This window comes from Taudactylus pleione, unplaced genomic scaffold, assembly GCF_031769625.1.
Source record: "Taudactylus pleione unplaced genomic scaffold, aTauple2 ptg000256l, whole genome shotgun sequence".
Taxonomy (NCBI): Eukaryota; Metazoa; Chordata; class Amphibia; order Anura; family Myobatrachidae; genus Taudactylus; species Taudactylus pleione.
In genome coordinates this window covers 15,035,525-15,056,822 of record NW_028284658.1, presented here as the reverse complement: position 1 = coordinate 15,056,822, position 21,298 = coordinate 15,035,525, and the positions used below count along the sequence as shown (strand labels likewise).

Below are 21,298 nucleotides of genomic sequence, written 5' to 3'. Positions count from 1 at the left end.
GTGAATTTTCCATTCAAAATGGAAATAATAAGGAATATGTATTTAGGATGAAGAACACGGTTATAGAATTTCTTGCAAAAATAAATACAAATAAATAAATGTTGTAACAATACTCTTAGCTTGCTGTCCGTTTACCTGCACACAAGAACGTAACCATACTGGATACTTTTATTAAGAGTGTTTTTTAGTTCTTATAATTGTTTGTATTTTATTTTTATTATCTTTAAGCTATTTTATTAACTGTTATTACACTTGAGTAGATACAGACACAGGTGCATTGATACATTTTGACAAATACATAATCGGTATAAATTATTTTTCCACTAATTAAAATAGTCATAGCAACCCTCAGAAAACTAATTACTTTACAAGGGCTGCATGAAAACGGTACATTAACAGGTCATTTAATATGCCATTAAGAGGCCCTCTCACTAATGACTACTTTAAATTGGAGGGCAAATTCTTCTTGTAAACTGCTGAAAACAGAATAAGGCTGACAGATTAATTAACTAGTTTATTTTCTCAATGTTTAGTATTTGTCAGCCATCAATGTCATGCTGTAGAGGTTCCACTTGCGGGTTTTCTGTTATACAGTACACAGCACCTGTCTGTGACTACATTTTACATTATCTTCACTGTTAGAAGCAGCGCTTCTTTTATTGCCAGAAATTAATTCTGTGTCTGACCATACATGCAAAGATAATATAAATTAGGCTCACATCCTTACAAGTATCCTCATAAGACCATCATGTCTGCTCAAAATCCAATGAAATACAGTTGTAGTTGTTTGGACATTATAGTCAATCTCTTTATCAATTGACACACACCAGTGAATTTCTGGCACTTTCAGCTGTTCAATGCAGGCCTGTTCTATCTAGTCACTTAGCAATATTGGTGAATGACCAGATTTATGACAGATTTGATAACAATTTGTGGTTTGGGTAACTAGATCTGGCTCTGTGTGGCCACCTAAAGAATTTATTAGAGGCGCTAAAGTCCCTTATTGACATTAGGTACAAAACACACTTTTTATTTTTATTTTAACAATAGAAGTAGAAAGAGGAGAATGCAAGTGCAAATTGTGCTTATGCCCAACTCTACCTGAGTCCCATAGGATACATTGTTTTCTCATTAAGGTTTATACTGTATTTTCACACACAGTAAACATGTTCACCAGTGATTTGATAGGGCTTAAGTTTTGATCAAACAATTATTGGGCTTATATATTAATAATCGCGGAACTGGATCCGTATCACAGCAGATATTTTATATTTTTAACAAAATATCCCCGCTATGTACTAAGGGAAACTCGCAAGGAGATCGGTTGCGGTAACCGCTGCCCCTGTGAGTTATCCCCCGTCATTTTGTTGAAGTCTTTGACTTCTCGGAAGCTGACACTGCGCATGCCATCTGAAGACTTAAGGCATTTTACACCATCTGAAGATGGCGTAAACTAACAGGGCCAACTCTGAAAAGCTTTTTGGAGTTTGGTACATACAGATGTGTCCTTACAGATCTTTGCTGCAGTTGTGCTAAAAAGCCCTTCTCCACGCGCCAGGTCCCGTGAGACTCTCCTAGCGCTGGGCGTCTTTTTTGCATCTTTTTATGCCAAAAATGCGTCTGTGACAAGGATGCACCAGCAGATTGGGCTGATTAATTTGATATGTTACACTTGTACTGTATATCTGTGTGCACCTTGCACCTGAGTCTCTGAATCTGTATACAAAGTGCTGTAATGTAGCGGCCGCAGATTTTTTCATTCCAGGTTCAGATGCACATAGTTATACAAGTGTCACGTATCAAATTCATCAGCACAGTCTGCTGGTACGTCCTAGTCAGCATTACGTCTTAGAGGCATCTTCGCCAAAAAAAGATGCCCGATGCGTGACATGGCGGCTCACTCACACCAGGAAGTGTTGAGGCTAGATGTATAAGGACACATCTATAGGGGTCAGCTCACAGTCCCCATTGATAATAATGGAGACTGCGATCTGCAATGCTAATTAGCAATCTGCCGGAGATTTCTGTGAAATCTTCTGCATTGTGCTATTAGTACATTGTAATAGAACTGCAGTTTCTACATAATTTTATGGAAATAAAGCTTAATACATAGGCCCCTAAATCTCTCCATTGACCCCATCAAGTTCTATCAATGCATGTAATTGCATGTCAAGCAAGAGGATCTTTTTTTTTTTTAGAAGATCAACACTATTGATCGTATTTCATTTCAAGTTATATTTCAACTTGCGATCTTTGTAGCTGCTAGGCATATTATTATCACAAGGCTTGATAAATACATTGAATAAGGAAGCAAGGAATAAATACATATTTTAATTTAAATAAACAGAAGTATTTTAAAATGTATTTGCTGAAAACGATACGTCCGGTGCATGTGTTTTATATTTTCCCAAGTATAAGTGTATCCTTTAGTCTCTGAAGAGTTTTTTTTGTGCATGCCTTTAAATCTCTTGTAATGTTCAATCCACTTGATTTATTAATAGTTGTGTTATTCTCTACAGGATTCAATCAGTAAGCAGCTGGTCTACAATATGCATCAGCTGCAAGGCAACATACAGTATGGCACTGAAAAGCATGGCTACCTGTACAAGAAGAGTGATGGGTATGTGTTACAAAATTAGTTTTTATTTTAGGCTTGTCTTAATGTAGCTGAAAAGGAAAATAAATGTATGTTGTTAATGTGATGTACCTATTCTGGAGTTTAGCATTCACAGACCACTATAATATGAAATCTCCAGCCCGTGTTAACTAGACAGCCCTGCAGTAGATGCCCACTCATGTTAGGTCTTGTACCCTAATCTAGCAATAATGGGAGTGTGGGTGATGGGCTTTTTTGGTCTATATATTACTAGAAAATTACATTTCAACATTGATTGCTTTCTTATTGTTAGTGCAATGGGACAGATACCATTGATAAAGCACAATTAATTACTGTGGTAATCACTTGTAATTAGCAGTAAATTATCTGATAAAGAGAAAAATGAATTAATTCACCAGTGCTCATGTTTATCACACCCATGGTGCTGGTTGAATGATTAAATTTGTAAGTGACAACAGTGTACATTATATTACATCTCCCATACTTCCTGTGCTGGGAAGATGGCTGAGGGTAAGGCATGCTGGGATTTGTAGTAACCCATTTTCTAAATCAGCTTCCGCAATCATTACACTATGGCTATAAGAGTAATGTATGAGGCGTTTCAAGATTGGAGTCCGTATTGGAAATATTGACCGTTCATGCAGTATATTTCAAATACAGACACCTAAAAGCAACCTCCAGTAGGCAAGGCTTCTGTTCAACCACAATGAAATGATCATATGTAACAAATTCACTGTATACTGTTAAATTACTACTATTATTATGAGGAAGGCATGTCTTTTGGGAGTGGGTATACTAATATCTATTATGCATGTACTAATGTATTTATCTAATTTCAGGCTAAGGAAGGTTTGGCAGAAGAGAAAATGCTCAGTGAAGAATTGTTACTTGACCATTGCACATGGAACGGTATTGGATCATTATTTTTTCTTCTTTTTAATATACAAAGTTTCATCAAATAATGTTCATGTTGTGATGAAGTCACCCACTTGTGTTTCCAGTGGAAATTCAGAAGCACTGTTTAATGAGTGGTCTTCACATGCGTTTTTAGATCTATCAGTGTTTAATACATACCTCTGCAGGCAAGCTATTTGTGGCATCCACTTTTTTGTTCCCAGTTGTAAAGCGCATCTGAATATTCTGGCACTGTATAAAGAAATGTTTCGGAGTAATAAACAGAAGCCAGTTAAATTAACATGGTGTCTTTGGAAAGTGAGAACAAACCAGATCGCACATGCAAACATGGGTGAACTCCACACAGATAGAGCCCTGTTTGGAATTGAGTGCATGACCCCATCTCTCTGATACAGTGATGCTAACCTCTGTGCCACTATGCTGCCTCACTTGTTGAAATACTAGCCTTAAGGGTCTATGGTCGTCTATATGCGTGAATGTTCAGCTACACATCTAGCAGCCATTGTTCCAGATGCAGCCATAATAGTCACTTCCCTTACAACTTTCAGACACTGCAAAAAATATTTTAATGAGACGTAGCTTATCTACTTCTGATCTGCACCTTGTCTCATTCCTTCCTGCAAGACTTCTCCCATGCTGCTACACACTTTTGAAAGTCCAAACCATGCCCAGTCAGACTCTCCCTTAGTCCTCTATATAATCTGTAAACACCTCAATTTATTAGAGATTACTGTACGTCAACCCATACTACCCACATTATTGCTCCCGCAGAACATCTTTGCTCTGTGCTACTCTCGCTTTATATTCCTTCATCAATTAGAATGTATACATTAACATAATGTAACTATGCATGACAAAGGTTTAGATACAATATATTAATAATAAAAATATTATAAAACCACACTCCCTAGGAGAAAAACAGAAAAAAGGAGAGACTAGATGGAACTGTAAGTTCTTTTCTGCATCATATTCAATGTTCCTATGCTTACAAACTGTTAAAAAGTTATTATTTTATAAGACCGAAGCCCTTGACTATTATATTTCACAAGATGACAAGGCCGACTTGGATTGTCTCTTCCCATTCAATTGGCGACTTCAGAAGATTGAATATCTGGGTGTATTGATAACCATGCGTTACCAGATGCGGATTTAAACTTCCTGGGGCCCTAGGCAAGAGACCGGTTTGGGGAACCCCTCCCTCAAATGGGATGCAGTCAGGATACCAGCGGGCGATATCCGACACTGCAAGCCCTACATGCGACTAAAGATAGGTGTCGACATCCCGATGCCCATCATTAGCCCCACTACAAAATCCTGACACCCGGCATACCGAATAAAGGTAAGCTGAATGTCTTAGGGTCTAGCCGGGGGGGGAGGGTTAGGGACCCCGGGGGGACTTAGGGCTAGGCACCCCCCGTGATGGTTAGGGTTGGGAAAGGGGGAGTTATGGTTAGGCCCCCTCCGGGAGGGCTAGGGTGCGGGGAGTGGGGGTTAGGTTTAGGCACTAGGGGGGGAGGTTAGGGTTAGGCACCACTAAGGGATGGTTAGGGTAGGGAGAGAAGAGGGTTAGGGTACTTACCTGCTACAGTCAGGATTTCGATACAACAGCCGGCATTACATACCGATTCCCCCTCAAACAATCCATAGCATTATATACGATATTTTAAAGCTTTAAACATTACAAACATTGTAAATATTAAAAAGGCAAATAAAAACACATTGCAAATATAATACAAAATAATTTTATTAAACTTTAAACACCTGATATAATAGAAAGTGCAATCAACGTATGTAAAAATAGCCACCTTTAAAGAGCCGTGGCCCATAGGTATCCTATTCAGTCTGCTCTTTCCAAAATAGTAGAGCTAAAACAACAAGGATTCACATTTGCATTTATCATAGAAATGGGCCAGGCTACACTATAAAGCTGGCCATACACGGTGCGATGCGACAGGGGATCCGACGTCCGGCATATCTGGCGGTCCGCAAACATGGTGCGATCGGGTGGCCAACCACCCGATAAACCGGCTCCCCCCTCCCTCACCTGCATAGCAATGTATAGGATCGCACATCGCATCCCCTGATCGCCTGATCCTGTAGTAAGATCAGGGGATGCGAAGTACAACCCCACGGGAGCTCGCTTTGTACGATATCATGGCCATACACTGTGCTTTATAGCAGCCGAATCGTACCAATCCATCGGATCGTCTGCTTTATCGCACCGTGTATGGGCCACATAAGATTCACAACTCATCACAGCCAGGCTTCATGCAAATTGATCATTTACTTAGATAGGGATCGCGGCCCGCCTACATCATGTTAGCATTCCGCGCTCGACTGCATGCCTTCCCATTACTAAACCCCTCAATCATAGACTCTATTATGTTACTTTCCCCCTTCACTGATTGCAACATATTCCCATCCCTCTAATTCCCAACCCATCCCTTAATACTTATTGTTACACCCAGGACCATTATTGACCGCTCTATATATCAGCCCCCCCCCCCCCCTTCTTCACTGATTGTCAGGGACGTCCCCTGGTCTACTAGCACCATGTGGAAGAAATGTTGGGACACCTCTCTCCTCCACACAAATCCAGCTATTTTCATAATTAGTACTTTTATTAACCCAAAAAGATAATCCCTAGTTTTTAGTTTAACAAATTATTCCACAGATGCCAAGAAAATAAATATTGAGAAGTCAAGCCATATTGTCCGCCTCAGGAAAATAAAAAGCAATTGTCTTCCACAGAAAAGAAAAATACACAAATTGTCCGTCACAGGAAAAAAAAAACACATACAGAGCCTGATTCAGCGTAGATCGCAATTGCAACCACGTACGCAGATCAGTATGCACCGCACTGCACGTGCGCTGCGATCATTCACGCACATAGGAATCCATTGCAGAGCGCGTGACATGCCATAAGCGTTTGGAGGTGGTGACGGGGTAGTGGGCGTACAAATGCAGGCGTGCCTTTCTGTTTTAATGCTTTTGCATAAATTACCCACTGCAACGTCATACGCATCTTGAGTACTCACTGCATGCGATGAGACTTGCAATTTCTGAGACAGGTCAGAGCTGCTGTAATTGTGCATGATGGGCCGATGTTACCTATGTGTACGCAGGACTGCGAGGTATTACAGATGTGAGAAAGCGGTAGTGGGTGTCTCTATGCTGGCTGAGCGGTTACAGACATTAGCATATTTACACAGCAGCACTGCGTGCGATTACAGAGCTGTGATCACAGTTCGTACTGAATCAGGCCCATTGTCCGCCATAGAAAAAAAAAACACACGCATTGTCCGCCAAAGGAAAAATTAATTGTCCCCACAGGAAAAAAAAACCTACATACTTAATGCCCCGACAGGAAAAAAAAAAATACATTAATTCTTTGTCTCCCACCCCTCCCAGAAAACTGAGTGACCTCACCTGCAGGGAAAGTTGCAGGAGGAGCTCCATAGTGACCCATAGGATCAGTGACTGGTCATCGGGTCCCTCTCTTGCCTTCAGCTCACTGGCACGCAGCAGCAGCAGCCTCAGTAATAAGTCACTTGCTGCATCTACACTGTGTGCGCGGGCTGGACAGCGTGTGGCAGTGTGACCTATGACACCATGCCACCACCTATAGGTCATGGATAGCCCTCGTTTGATCTACACAGAAGAGCCCAGGGCTGCCCAGGCCAGGAATTTGTATAATGGGAGGCTCAGCCATGATGCCTGCAATGCGGTCGCGGATTCTGGAGGACATGGAGGCCTGGGCGTAGCAGTGGTCTACCAGATATGTCCTGGCGGCCGCACTGCACACCTGTTCGACCGCTGCACAAGAACTGCTCTCGAGCTGGCCATGCTGATTGTAGCGGGCAGTGGCATCCCTTAATACTTATTGTTACACCCACAGCCATTAGTGATCACTTCATATATCAGTGTATGTGTCCCTCACTGATTGTAGCATGCAACGGTCACTAATGGCCCCTGGGTGTAAAAATAAGTATTAAAGGATGGTTACTACTGCCTGCCACCTCCCCCCATATAAGAACAGGCCCCCATCTTCTATACAATCAGTGCCAGACAGCCAGGGCCGGATTAAAGCTCGCGGAGGCCCCTGGGCAACTAAATTCTGGGGGCCCCTACCAATAAAATTTCCACAGCCACTTTTATGCCCCTTACCTAGGGAGAGAGGGGAGAAAGGGTAAAAGAGAGAGGGGGAGAGAGACAAAGAGAGGAGTGAGAGAGAGAAAGACAAAAGGAGGGAGACAGAGAGCAAAACTGTGAGCACACACACTACCTGCTTGGCTTGCTTGCTTCATCATGTTCCTGACAGGGGCGGGCATGTCACAGCGTTAGATCGTCAAGCAGTCATTCACCTTGCTGCTTATCTTCCACTGGTCCCGGCTCCTCTCTCCGTGCATATGACGTCATACGCTCGTGCATCATGAGGTCACATGAACAACAAAGCACAGAGACTAACTTGCACCCCGGAGCTGGCACCAGGCAGGCTGCCAGCACAGCAGCCGGAGTCTCTTTAGCCAGCCAGCGCAACGTGCCTGTTCACTTTCGATTTGAGATCTGCCAGAAATGCCCTGCATACAGCCCTGGCCACGGGCCCCCTGTTACCCGCCGGGCCCTAGGCGGGTGCCTTTATTGCCTAACGGGAAATCCGCCTCTGTGCGTTACCACCAGCTCTTTCAGGTTAACCTTCCACACGTACTCTCCCAACTTGATTAGTCTCTTCAGCATTCTCCCCTTGGCTAGATACCTAAATTATTTGACTCCCAACACCTCCTTTCCCCTATTTTCTGACATTCAATCTAAATTTCATATCCCCTCTAAAAACGTTTTTCAATAATTACAACTACGAAATATTCATGGCACAGTTAAACACCATCTTATTCTCCATCCCCTGACTTCTGCTCTGTCTACTCCTGTCTTCCACTGTTGGAATGATTTCAACATTATATTCCGAGCTTTCCTTGTCTTGAATGTTCACACAAGACCCGCATGAGTTGGCTTGGCAGGAAGACCTGGGGGAGTCCCTAGATCCTGATGACTGTGCTGAGATTACAGAGGGAGCTGCCTCTAGCTCAATCTGTGTGAGGATAAAAGATAATGTATACAAAATCCTCTATAGACGGTACTTGGTCCCCTCCTGGCTGAAAAATATGCTTCCCGGTGCATCCGATGTTGGTGTGGTTGCACGTGTGAGGGCAAGTTTCTCCAAAGTTTACTGGTTTCTGGATGGATGTTAGAATTTTGATTTCTTTGATTCCTCAACTCTTTTTTTTTTTTTTTTTCTTTTACCCTTGGCCATCCCTGCAGCCACTTACCATCAAAATAAACTAATCAAGCACATTCTCTCAGTGGCCACCTGGTAGTTGACTGGAAGCGCCCTCCCCCCCACCCTTCAATCAATTATTAAAAGGATCTGGCTGGTCCAGCACATGTAATTCTTTACCAGTATTCATAAACACTCCTCAAAGTCTTTTTACAAGGTCAGGGGTCCCTGGTTGTCCTTCTTTAATGCTTGTTTCCCATTTACTTAACTTTCCCCTCCTTTCTATCTCTCTCTTCTCCCACCCCCCCCTTTGTCTCTGACATTCTAGACACACCGTCCCCTCTCCCTCCTTTTTCCCCTCTGACCTATTTTCTGTCCATATAGCTTCAAAATGGGTGTCACAGTAACACTTATGTCATTGTCTGTTTCTACCCCTACTATCAGATTGTTTGCCTTTATTTTCATAGTCTGTTGTTTTGCATTCTTTTTCTGATGCCATGTACTGTGTTAATCGTTAATAAACATATTATTTAAAAAAATAAAAGTTATTATTTTAACTCTATTGTTCTGTATGTTCCTTTTTTTATGGCTAAGAACCAACCCATGGCTGCCAGAGCATTGTATGTAACAAAGTAGTAAATTCTTGGAATAATTATTGTAAAAGAAAGAGAAAATGGTATAAACACAGACAGGACATTGCAGAAGAGAATGTGGTCATTTAATAATTCCCTCTAATTTTGTTTTGCAGCCTAACCGCCAACCAGCCAAATTAAACCTGCTGACGTGCCAAGTGAAGCCTAATATGGAAGACAAGAAATGCTTTGACCTCATATCCCGTATGTCAAATTGCCAGCCCTCGATTTCTTTTCTTTAGGAGATGGATATGGGTGAAAACATGAAATCTAATGTGCAACTTTTATGAGGTTTAGGAGGAAATTTGATTAGCAGCAGTAATTTGTCGTGGGTGAAAAAGGGTGGTAGCCTCAGGCTTTAACGCCCGGAGCTATTAAATCAGAGCCCCTTTTTTGTCGCCTTGTAAATTACCGTATTAACGCGCATTAACCCACATTATCCGGGATAAGTTCCTGGACCCATGGGTTAATACGGTCGTGGCAACGCAAACAGGCTATTTAACGTGGATTTCTTTTCAAGCCAACTCAGGATTCAAAAAAAAAAAAACCTCATTAACTCCAGCCTGCGGGCTTCCTTTGGCTCTAATTGAATAGCCCTGTTGCTTTAGTTAGCCTACGGTAAATTACCATGGCTAATTGAATTATGTGTGTTTAATGCATTTTACACACGCTTTTCATGTGCTGCTCTTTTAACGATACAATTGTATTGTTAGTGCTCATTAATGCATGCAAAATTGGTTGTGCCACAATCCTACATTTTAACGCAGTGGTGGGAAAAAGCCCACAAGAAACCATACCCTAGGATAGGTGGAAATATGCCTGTTCATAATGCTGTCTCAGGTATTAGTCTCTGAAGAGCACATTAACAGAGGATAGTTGTGAACAAGCCCTTTAGTGTTTTGCTGTTTAATTCAACAAACAGGGAAAGGATACAACTAATAAGACACATCTCTTGATGAATGCAGTGGTATTTGATATACATACTGTAGATCGCACTTGTTCCCAGGAAATGATAAAATTAGGCTAGTATCATTTGTTTCCTGGTGATAATGTTTGTATTTGGCCTGGTGAAAAAGTTCTGAGAGCCAATGATGTGCATAAATAGTTCACACACTGGGCCTGATTCACTATGGATCCCAATATTGCGTACGCACGCAGTTCAACTGCGATAGTGTGCTAATCCATTGCGATTGCAATGCAAACTCAGCACTACATAAGTACGCCCACTTTACATTGCAGACATCCGTAATACTTAGCCGAATAGCAAAACCATCGGTACAATCGAGCACCATCGCACTTGCACTTGCCCTGACCTTACTCAGAAATTGCTAAAAAACCACGCACGCTCTGAGACCTCACACTGCGTAGGCTATCGCAGTGGATAATTTATGCACGCCTCTGCAACCGCGTGCGAACGCACTTTGAATGCCTGCATTTCATCGACCACCCCCACATCACCACCCACAAACCGCACTTCCTGTCAATCACTCAGTGATGGGTCTGCGTAGCCTCTGCGATGGCAGTCCCGATCACAATAGCTAGTTCTCGCACGCACACAACAATCGGCCGATTGCGTGCATATTTGCAGTTGCATTCGGTAATGAATTGGCTGTGAGAGAGATGTGGAGAGATTTAAAGTACAAACCAATCAGCTCCTAACTGTCATGTTACAGGCTGTGTATGAAGCTGATTGGTTGGTACTTTATCTCCGCCCACTTTATCTCTCTCTAAGGCTTACTACATTAACCTTTATCTGTTAGCTATAGAGCAGTCTATAATGTGTATTCTTACATGTAAGCGTGACATATACTTTATACAGAATTGTTTTAATTTTATCTCAGGACATGATCATCTCCCACAAAATATACAGTATTTACTTTAGATGTGGAGAGCAAAGGAACCTGTAATAATGGAAATATTTAGCTTCAGTTTTAAATAAATATGGCTTATAAACAAGTGATACATTGCTGGTACATCTGTACTGTATGCAGGGCCTTCTTTATGTATGGGCTAAATGGACAGTTAACCAGGGGCCCATGATTCTAGGGTCCTATTTCGGTCATTAGCCATCGCTCTCCCCCCCGGGTGATTGCTATAGTAGCAGGGCACTGGCCGCTTAGCCATACATAAAGATGGCCTGGCTAGTAGCAAGTCCCTGCAGCGCTGTTGAAGACGTTATAGGCTGACACTGTCAGGTGGCGCCAGCTGCTCTGTGGTTCTCCTCTGCACTGCCGCTGACGTCAGCAACTCAGCGCCAGTGTACAGAAGTTGAAGATCAGAGGAGTCACCAGTGGCCTGCCCTGTGGCAAATTCATTAAGGAGTCCTAAGGTAAAGTTAATTAACAGTAAGTAGTCTGCTAGGTTTGATTAAGAGAGAGACACTGAGTGTCTGTGTGCCCAAAGCAACGGTTATGTTATTATTAAGGTGCTCCCAGTGTGTGTGTGTGTGTGTATGTATGTATATATATTATTACTGAAGTGCCAAAAGTCATGGGATAGATGACTAGTATCATGTAGGAGCCCCTCTTGCCCAGTGAAGTGCAGCAACTCCACGTGCCATCGATTCCACAAGTGGATGGAAGACCTCTGGAAAGATGTTGACCCATCGGGATGGCTTCCTAAAGCTCCCTGATATTTGTAGGTGCAGGGTAATGGGTGCGACTGGAAATCTCCAGATTGCTCCTTGAACCAATTCTGGACAATTTGGGCCAATGACACGGTGGATTATCCTGCTGGAATTTTCCATCGATGTGGGCAGAGGCGTAAATAGGGATTTGAAGCCTCATAGCAAAAGTGTATAAGGGCCCCTATGTACCACCCAGTGGTGAAAAATGTATATAACACATGTAACTTTGATGAGGAAGATGAGCCCCCTCAGCTCTGGGCCTCATAGAAGCTGCACCCTTTGCACTTATGGTAGTTATGCCCATGGTTGTGAGAATACATGAAGTCCATAAAGGGCTGCAAATGGTCATCAAGCAATGTAACATAGAGGTTACCGGTCAATAACGTGTTCAAGCGGACCCAACCCATGCCATATGAACAAACCCCACACCATTATGGAACCACCACCACCCTGCACAGTGCCTGTTAACAACTGGTGTCCATGGTCTCATGGGGTCTGTACCACACCCGGATTCTACCATCAGCCCAAAACAACTGGAACCGTAACTCATCACATGTTGCCAGTCCTCCAAAGTCCAATTAGCAATGTCACAAGCCCAGGTGAGGCTCTGTGTCCGGTGTAGGGTAAACAGGGGCACTCCGGTTGGTGGTCTGCTCTCATCCCATGGAAGCTAAAGAATTCTGCACTGACCTGCTGGATCTGCGTCTGGTACCTCCTGCATTAATGTGGATGTGATTTAAGCCAGTGCCTCTCTGTTGCCACAGACAATTGTCACCAGAAGCTGTTGGTCACGATCATTAAGCACCTGTGGTCGGCCACTGCGCTGTCCACGGTGGATGGTAATGCCTTCTATGACATATTCCCAGTACACATGTGAAACCGTAGATCTAGGTATGTTGAATGTACGTAGAACTTCGGAAATGGAATGTCCCATCCGTCGGGCACCCACTATCATGCCCCGTTCGAACTCCGAACGGGGCATGAGCAGCCTAGCCAGTGTTCAAACTGACTCACAGGATGTCAGAGTACAACTGTTGCAGGACTGAGCATTTCCAAGACATCACAGTACGCTGGCATCACCTACCATTACATTTACATACGGCTATCCTTTATATTTGTGTATATATAAAATCAAATGTCCTGACTGATCAAGGTCCAGCCCAAACCCCTGGACCTAGAAACATGAAAATTGGGGTGTATATACCTTCCATAACGTAGGTACCCACTGAGCAGGGATTTTTAAAAATTCAACCCCTAAGGGGGTGAAAAGGGCTAAAATGTTTACTTCACCTCTGCAATGTCCTGACTGACTGACTCATTGTGGCCTGCCTACTTTGTCAGTCCCGGGCCCCACAATTCCTGATGGCAGCCCTGTGTGTATTTGTGCATACAGCGGGTAAAATAAGTATTGCACACATCAACATTTTTCTCAGTAAATATATTTGTAATGGGGCTATTGTAATGACATTTCACCAAATGTCAGCAACAACCCATGCAATCCACACATGCAAAGAATCAAACCATAGATGTCCATAACTTAAGTTATGTGTAATAATGTGAAATGATACAGGGAAAAAGTATTGAACACGCTTACTGAAATTTATTTAATACTTCGTACAAAAGCCTTTGTTAGTAATGACAGCTTCAAGCCACCTCCTGTATGGAGAAACTAGTTGCATGCATAGCTCAGATGTGATTTTGGGCCATTCTTCCACACACAAACAATCTTGAAGGTTCCGTGGACCTCTTCTATGAACTCTGATCTTTTGTTATTTCCATAGATTCTCAATTGGATTCAAGTCAGGTGATTGGCTGGGCCATTCTAGCAGCTTTATTTTCTTTCTTGGAAACCAATTGTGAATGTCATTGGCTGTGTGTTTGGGATCATTGTCTTGCTGAAATGTCCACCCTTGTTTCATCTTCAGCATCCTGGTAGATGGCAGCAGATTTTTATCAAGAATGTCTCAGAACATTTTTCCATTCATCCTTCCTTCAATTAAAGTATGTCAGTACAATATGCTGAAAAACAGCCCCACACCGTGATGTTCCCACCTCTAAACTTCACTGTTGATATGGTGTTTTTGGGGTGATGTGCAGTGCCATTTCTCCTCCAAACATGGTGTGTATTATAGCATCCAAAGAGTTAAATTTTGGCCTCATCTAACCAGACTATATTCTCCCAGTATTTCACAGGCTTGTCCAAATGTTGTGCAGCAAACTTTAAACGAGCTTCAACATGCTTTTTCTTCAGCAATTGAGTCTTGCGTGGTGAGCATGCATACAGGCCATGGCTGTTGAGTGCATTGCTTATTGTTTCTTTATTGTTTTCTTTGAAACAATTGTACCTGCTAATTCCAGGTCTTTCTGAAGCTCTCCACAGGTGGTCCTTGGCTCTTGGACAACTCTTCTGATAATTCTTTTCACTCCTCAGAAATTTTGAGAGGAGCACTTGGTCGTGGCTGATTTACGGTGAAATTATGTTCTTTCCACTTCCAGATTATGGCCCCAACAGTGCTCACTGGAACATTCAGAGGTTTAGACATCCTTCTGTAACCAATGCCATCAGTATGTTTTGCAACAATAAGGTTGCGAAGGTCTTGAGAGAGCTCTTTGCTTTTACCCATCATGATATGTTTCTTGTGTGACAACTTGGTAATGAGACATCTTTTTATAATACTTATAATTACTCATAGATTTCAGCTGGTGTCTTGGCTTTCCATGCCTTTTTGCATCTCCCTTTGTTCATGTGTTCAATACTTTTTCCCTGAGTCATTTCACATTATTACACATAACTTAACTTAATTTATGGACATCTATGGTTTGATTGCATGGGTTGTTGCTGACATTTGGTGAACATCTCATTACAATAGCCCCATTATAAATACTGTATATTTACTGAGAAAAATCTTGATGTGTTCAATGCTTATTTTACCCGCCGTGTGTATGTATGTTTGTGTATATATATATATTTATATATATTGTCAAAGCTGAATAACTGGCTGAGACAAGTTCAGTTTAAAATTTAATCGCGACGACGCCATCTTGCGACTGGCCACAAGACGCCATCTTGAAAATGAGATCGCAAGATGCCATTTTGCAAATGGCCGCCTAAGCGCCATTTTAGATAGTCACATTTTAGTACATGTGGCGATGATACTATTAGCACCATGCGATTGCATTTTTCACCATTTCTCATGCACACATTAATATGCACAATTGCGCTGTTAACTAGTCGCATATTAGCGACTGCATAGGACTTTGTATGAAACCGCTGTTTTATTAGCTTTATGCGCACGCATCTGCCCCAAGTTAACTAGCGTCCTTCTATCAAACCCTCAATACCCACACATTACATATTCACACATAAGGTTCAATAAGCTTTAAAGTGTATGATTTAAATTGGTTCAGTTAGTTTAAATGCTGAGAAATAAAGGTATTTGATAACTAAGGTATTATACATGCTAAACAAGTCGTGTTTGGTCTTGTACTGATGCGTACTCTTTTTACAGTATTCCGGTGTTATCGGTGGGGAGGTCGCATCATGCAAACTCAAGTTATGGATCGCAGAGCCTACAAGCAACAAAATGTATATTTCATGAACAACTGTTAGAATGTTGCAGGGGGCGTGAAGAGGAAGATCCCCGGCTGTTAGAGGCAGGGAGAGTCTATTTGAACCAGCCTGTTAAATGTGCTGTAACAGATGCTTCTCCCCTGGGAACCAGTGACATCAGCAACAAACTTCCCTATAACACTTGTGCTTTGGAACCACAGATTCCACGTCTAAGTCTTTATTTATGGTATGACTGCGTACGCAAATTAGCGTCATCCTTAGAAGGTATAGGCAGAATATTAGAAGGTATAGGCAGGGCATTAGAAGGTATAGGAAGGTGTGTATAGAGGTTCTGATCCAGTATCATTAGTTGGGGGCTCATAGTGAAGTCACTTACCTGCTCACATGGTACATACGGCCATCGATATTTCAGCAAAGGGTGGAGTGGCCACATGCAGGGTTTGCCTGCAACCGCTTTGTGCTGAAAGATCGCTATCCGTCTCCGTGTGAATCAAGGAAGCTGACTAGAATCCAGGGACAAAGAGAGGAAAAAGTTTGTTTTCCTCTGTTGATAGAACCTTATGTTTAAAGGGGTGTCGCGGTACTGAGTACGCGACTAAGTCGCAGGTTTGTGCATAGCAAAAAGACGCACATTTGTGTATGCAGTTAAAAAGCCATTATACGGTTGTGTGGTAGTCACATTATTGTGTATGCGACTGGTCGCACGATAGCGTATACGTACTTCCGGTTGTGCTGCCACATGTTTGAACAAAGCCATTGAGGTTTACATTTTTTTTCTATTACCAATATCTGGGTTAACGTGTATTTTTCTGCGCAGGAAAAAAAGTGTGTAACAGTGAATATTTGTTGAACAAAGTTAAGGGTATCGTATGATCCTGAAGGGCTAGGTGCAAGAGTTAGTCTAGCCGCTTGGTAAGCAGCTTTACCATTCTATACACAGTAGCAGGTGTGCATGTTGTCTTTGTTGTAGAGAGGTGCGTGAGAGTAGCCGACATATAAACTCTCATAGGTGTGGAAGTTGCCTTACTAAATCTTATCCAGGTGTGGAAGTTGCCTTACTAAATCTTATCCAGGTGTGTGGACGCTGCCGACTTAAATCGTCCACAGGTAAGTGAAAGTGTCTTGATTGTCTTTCATCGGTTTAAATCTTTATTGAAAGCGTAGGAGTTGTCTCAGAATGGGAGCCACGCAAACAGTAGAGATGTTAGGCAATGATGTGCTGCTAATGGAGGCGCCGATCGGATCGGCCTGTCGTATCCTGCATACCAAGTACGGTACTTATGCAATAAGGTATTGTGATTTATGGTTTAATATGACGAGGAAGAGTGTTAGACCGTTTCCTAGAATTGGTAGTTTTGATAAAATTGTGTTAGACAATGTCCGGGATCACATCAGTTTGATGCGCTCCCGAGAGAAAAAGGTTAAATATTTTGAATGTTTAAAACTGTGGCAGCATGAAGGGGATGCGTGGCTTAACAATGTGCAAACGACGCAAACTAGCGTCGTGAGCACATTGCCAGAAAATACATCCACGACGCTGAATTGCAATACGGGCGAGCTGCAAAATGGCGCGCATGTGCGGTAAGGTAGCGTCGTGGAGAGTATTGCCAGCAGTTCAAGCTCACCTCCCCCACCTTATGTGGATGGAGGTGCAAGTACAGTTACCAAAAATACCCATAAAAATGTAACAAGCAACTTGTACCCTCTCTTAAGCAACTATAAGGAAAATGTTCATGATGCGGATAATGAGCCTATTGTAATGTCTGCCATTTCCCATGCTGTGCAGATGATAGGTGCTGCATCACCACAATCACGAGTGTTGCCGCCATCGGTAACAGCAAGGGAAGTGTTAATGCCCTCTGCACCCATAGAGGAAGTTGTTCATACCATACGTAGCAGCAGCAGACTAAACCCCCAGCCAGGTAATCAGGTCAAAGATAGCAGCGCTACCGGTCTGCATCCCATTCGGACAATAACTGTTCCAAATGAAAATGCAGATGCAAACGGTATAGTGCACACGAGGGAAGTAGTAATGCATTGTACTTGGACAAGAGCAGAACTAAATTCCATCATAAATGATTTCCCCGATCCCAAAAAGGAACTAGCCAAATGTCAAAGATTTTTGAGAAATTTGGGTAGTTCACATGAGCCCACTAATAAAGATTGGCGTGTGGTGTTAAGGGCCTGTCTGCCACGCAATACCGACGTGACAAATTTTATCATGGGTTGTGTATTGGATGGTGACGTTCCCTTAACAGACCAAGTAAACCAAGGTAACATTTCCCGCATTGTAACTCAATTGGGTATATATTTTCCAGTAGTAGTTAACTGGAACAAAATTTTCACCATTAAGCAGAAAGAGAGTGAGACTGCAGAAGATTATTGCGATCGGGCCCTGCAGGCTATCACCCAGTACACTGGGATAGAGGATATTAAAGATAGCACTCACCACCTGGGGATGATAGTCACAGTACTTGTGGACGGTCTGAAAGAGAGTTTAAAAACTCGGGTTCAGACCTCACAGCCTGGCTGGCGGGGACTCACAATAGATACCCTCATAGAAACCGCCATTGAACATGATAAAAACATCTCCAAAAAGAGAGAAGCCCAGAGCGAAAAACTAATGGCTGTCAGTATACAAGTTCTGGAGGGAATGACGGTAACATCACAGCCAACAGACACACTTGCACACACACTCACGTCTGAACAAGTATGTGCTCTCACTAATCCCACAACTCTATCCCACTAACCCGATGCAACCACAGGTCCCAGGCTATCCACCAACTTCTTATCCCCCTTACCCTCCCTATCCTTACCAATATCCACCACCTTTACCCTCTGCGCAAACCTCACAACACCACATGTCTTAACCCGAAACACGAACATGTTTTAACTGTAAACAAACAGGACACTTAAGTAGAAACTGTACAGTAAAAGGAGTAGGGATCCCACATCAGGGAAGACCTAGATATCCCCATAAGGGATATGCACAGAGGCCAGCAAATGTTCAGCAGGCACCAGCTCCAATTGTAGCCGTAAATGCTTTATTGGAGAATGGTAGCCAACGCTAGGGGTCAGGTCATACCTGTAGTCTACAGATGGTCAGGTTAACGGGAAGTACTAGGGAAGAACCGGTCATGATGGTTGATGTAGCTGGTACTGAATATCCTTTTCTTGTAGACACAGGGGCGACCAGGTTGGTGATGAAATCTCCCGTTAATTTGCAGGTGACCAACGTGACAGTACCAACAATGGGTGTAACAGGTAAAGTGGAACATTATCCTTTAACAAAGTCCACAGAGGTTACTATTGGGCCGTTGCATGTCAGGCATTCTTTTCTCCTGGCTGCTGCGGCTCCTACTAACCTACTGGGCAGAGACTTGTTATGTAAGATGGGATGTGTTATATATTGCACCCCTGATGATGTATTTTTAGATATCCCAGAGAGAATGGTATACGAGGTGCGGGATATGTTAGACACTCCTCAAAGGATAATGTATCACTCTACCGTTTTAAATGAAACTCCATCACAGGTAGTGTGATGGAGTCCCGAATGTTGTCCCGAATTCCAGATTCCCTTTGGACTAAAGATGGACAGGACACTGGATTAATGGCAAACGTAAGCCCAGTAATGGTAAATTTAAAAAGCAGAAGGCAAGCTCCAAAAATTCTCCAGTACCCACTAAAACAGGAGGTAGAATTAGGGGTTTTTCCAATAATTGAGCGATTATTGCAACAAGGAATTTTAGTTCGTACAGCTAGTGTAGCCAACAGTCCCATCTTTCCGGTGAAGAAGAGTGGTGGGAGGGGTTATAGGCTGGTACAAGACCTTAGAGGTGTTAATAAGGTAGTAGAGAGCCAATTCCCTGTAGTGCCGAATCCAGCTGTCATATTGATGCAAATCCCACCAAATGCAACCCATTTCACTGTCATTGACCTCTGTTCTGCTTACTTCTCTGTGCCTCTCCATCCTGACTGTCAGTATCTATTCGCATTTACATACAGAGGTTTACAATACACATGGACACGATTACCCCAAGGTTTCATAGACAGCCCCAGTATCTTCTCCCAGGCATTGCACGACTGTTTACAATCTTTTCAACCTGCCAGTGGATCTGTTCTAATTCAATATGTGGACGATTTATTGCTATGTTCTGACTTGTTTATGTCATGTTTGAATGATACTAAACTTTTGTTACTTCATCTCTCACAAACAGGACACAAGGTGGCTAAGGACAAACTACAGACGTGCCAATCCAGAGTAAAATATTTGGGACACTGCCTAACCCAGGGGTTACGACACCTCACAACAGATAAAATCCAGGCCATACAAAACATGACACTGCCGCAGAATCAACAGAAAATTCGTACCTTCTTGGGAATGTGTGGATATTGTAGAATGTGAATACCAGGTTTTTCTATTTTGACCTTACCTTTACAGGAATTAGTCTCTTCCTCAAAGCCCGATCGTGTCATACACACAGAGGAATCAGAACAGGCTTTCCTTAATCTTAAGGATAGTCTGACAAGAGCTCCTGCATTGGGAATACCTGGTTATGAAAAACCTTTTGATTTGTATTGTACGGAAGCCGATGGTTGTGCTGCAGGTGTCCTTACACAAAAACATGGTGATGCCAGTAGGCCCGTAGCATACTATAGTGCCCAATTGGACACGGTAACAAGATCACTCCCCACCTGTTTGAGAAGTGATGCAGATACCGCTCTATTGGTGAGTAAAAGTGAGAACGTAGTATTTGGCCATGATATGATTGTCTACACTCCCCATGCTGTATCTGCTCTGTTGAACTCAGCTCAAACCAGACACGTCTCCTCGGCTAGGTTCACCAAATGGGAACTAGCTCTAATCGCTCCTGCAAATATTACCGTTAAACGTTGCAGTACGCTGAATCCAGCAACATACCTACCATATGTACAACATGATGTACAAAGGGTGGAAGGAGAGGAGTTGCTGGCGTGAGGTGAGTTCGTCAGACATAATGATACGCACGATTGTATGACATATCTGAATCAGACCTTTACTGCTAGACCTGACATACATGACACACCTTTAGAGAGTGTGGATGTAACTTTTTATACGGATGGGAGTTGTCATAGACAAACAGACACAGGTGAATTATGTACAGGTTATGCTGTTGTAAAGACATCATAGAAGCTAAACTCTCGGTCCTCCTCACTCAGCCCAGGTGGCAGAGTTAGTAGCACTAACTAGAGCATGTGAACTGGCAGCAGGCAAATCTGCTAACATTTACACTGACTCGAGGTGTGCGTTCGGGGTGGTGCACGATTTTGGGGCTCTATGGCGTCTGAGAAATTTTATGACAGCAGCAGGCACACCAGTTGCACATTCCCGACACATAAAACATCTTTTAGAAGCAATCCAACTGCCCAAAGCAGTGGCAGTAATTAAATGCAAAGCCCACACATGTGAGGATGACCCGGTGTCACTGGGCAACAAAAGAGCTGATGAAGCTGCAAAATGGGCAGCAGGGTTAAAAATGTTTTCTCCAACTGAAACAATTATGTCATTTCAAACTATTGATATGCTGAAATTAATTGAGATGCAAAATTTGTGTTCAATTCAGGAAAAATCCATTTGGAAGTCCAAGGGATGTGGGCAAGAGTCCTCTGGGCTCTGGAGGGACAG

The 21,298-nt window shown here is 42.8% G+C and overlaps 1 protein-coding gene across 2 annotated transcripts in view; it reads left to right on the top strand.

Moving 5' to 3' along the window:
- LOC148514970 (arf-GAP with SH3 domain, ANK repeat and PH domain-containing protein 1-like) overlaps positions 1-21,298 on the top strand; it is a 232,087-nt gene that overhangs the window by 147,330 nt on the left and 63,459 nt on the right. For both annotated transcript variants that reach the window (XM_088480677.1, XM_088480676.1), the window contains exons 10-12: positions 2,520-2,620; positions 3,457-3,526; positions 9,553-9,640. In XM_088480677.1, coding sequence (XP_088336803.1) covers positions 2,520-2,620; positions 3,457-3,526; positions 9,553-9,640 — 259 coding nt within the window. The remainder of the gene's footprint in view (positions 1-2,519; positions 2,621-3,456; positions 3,527-9,552; positions 9,641-21,298) is intronic.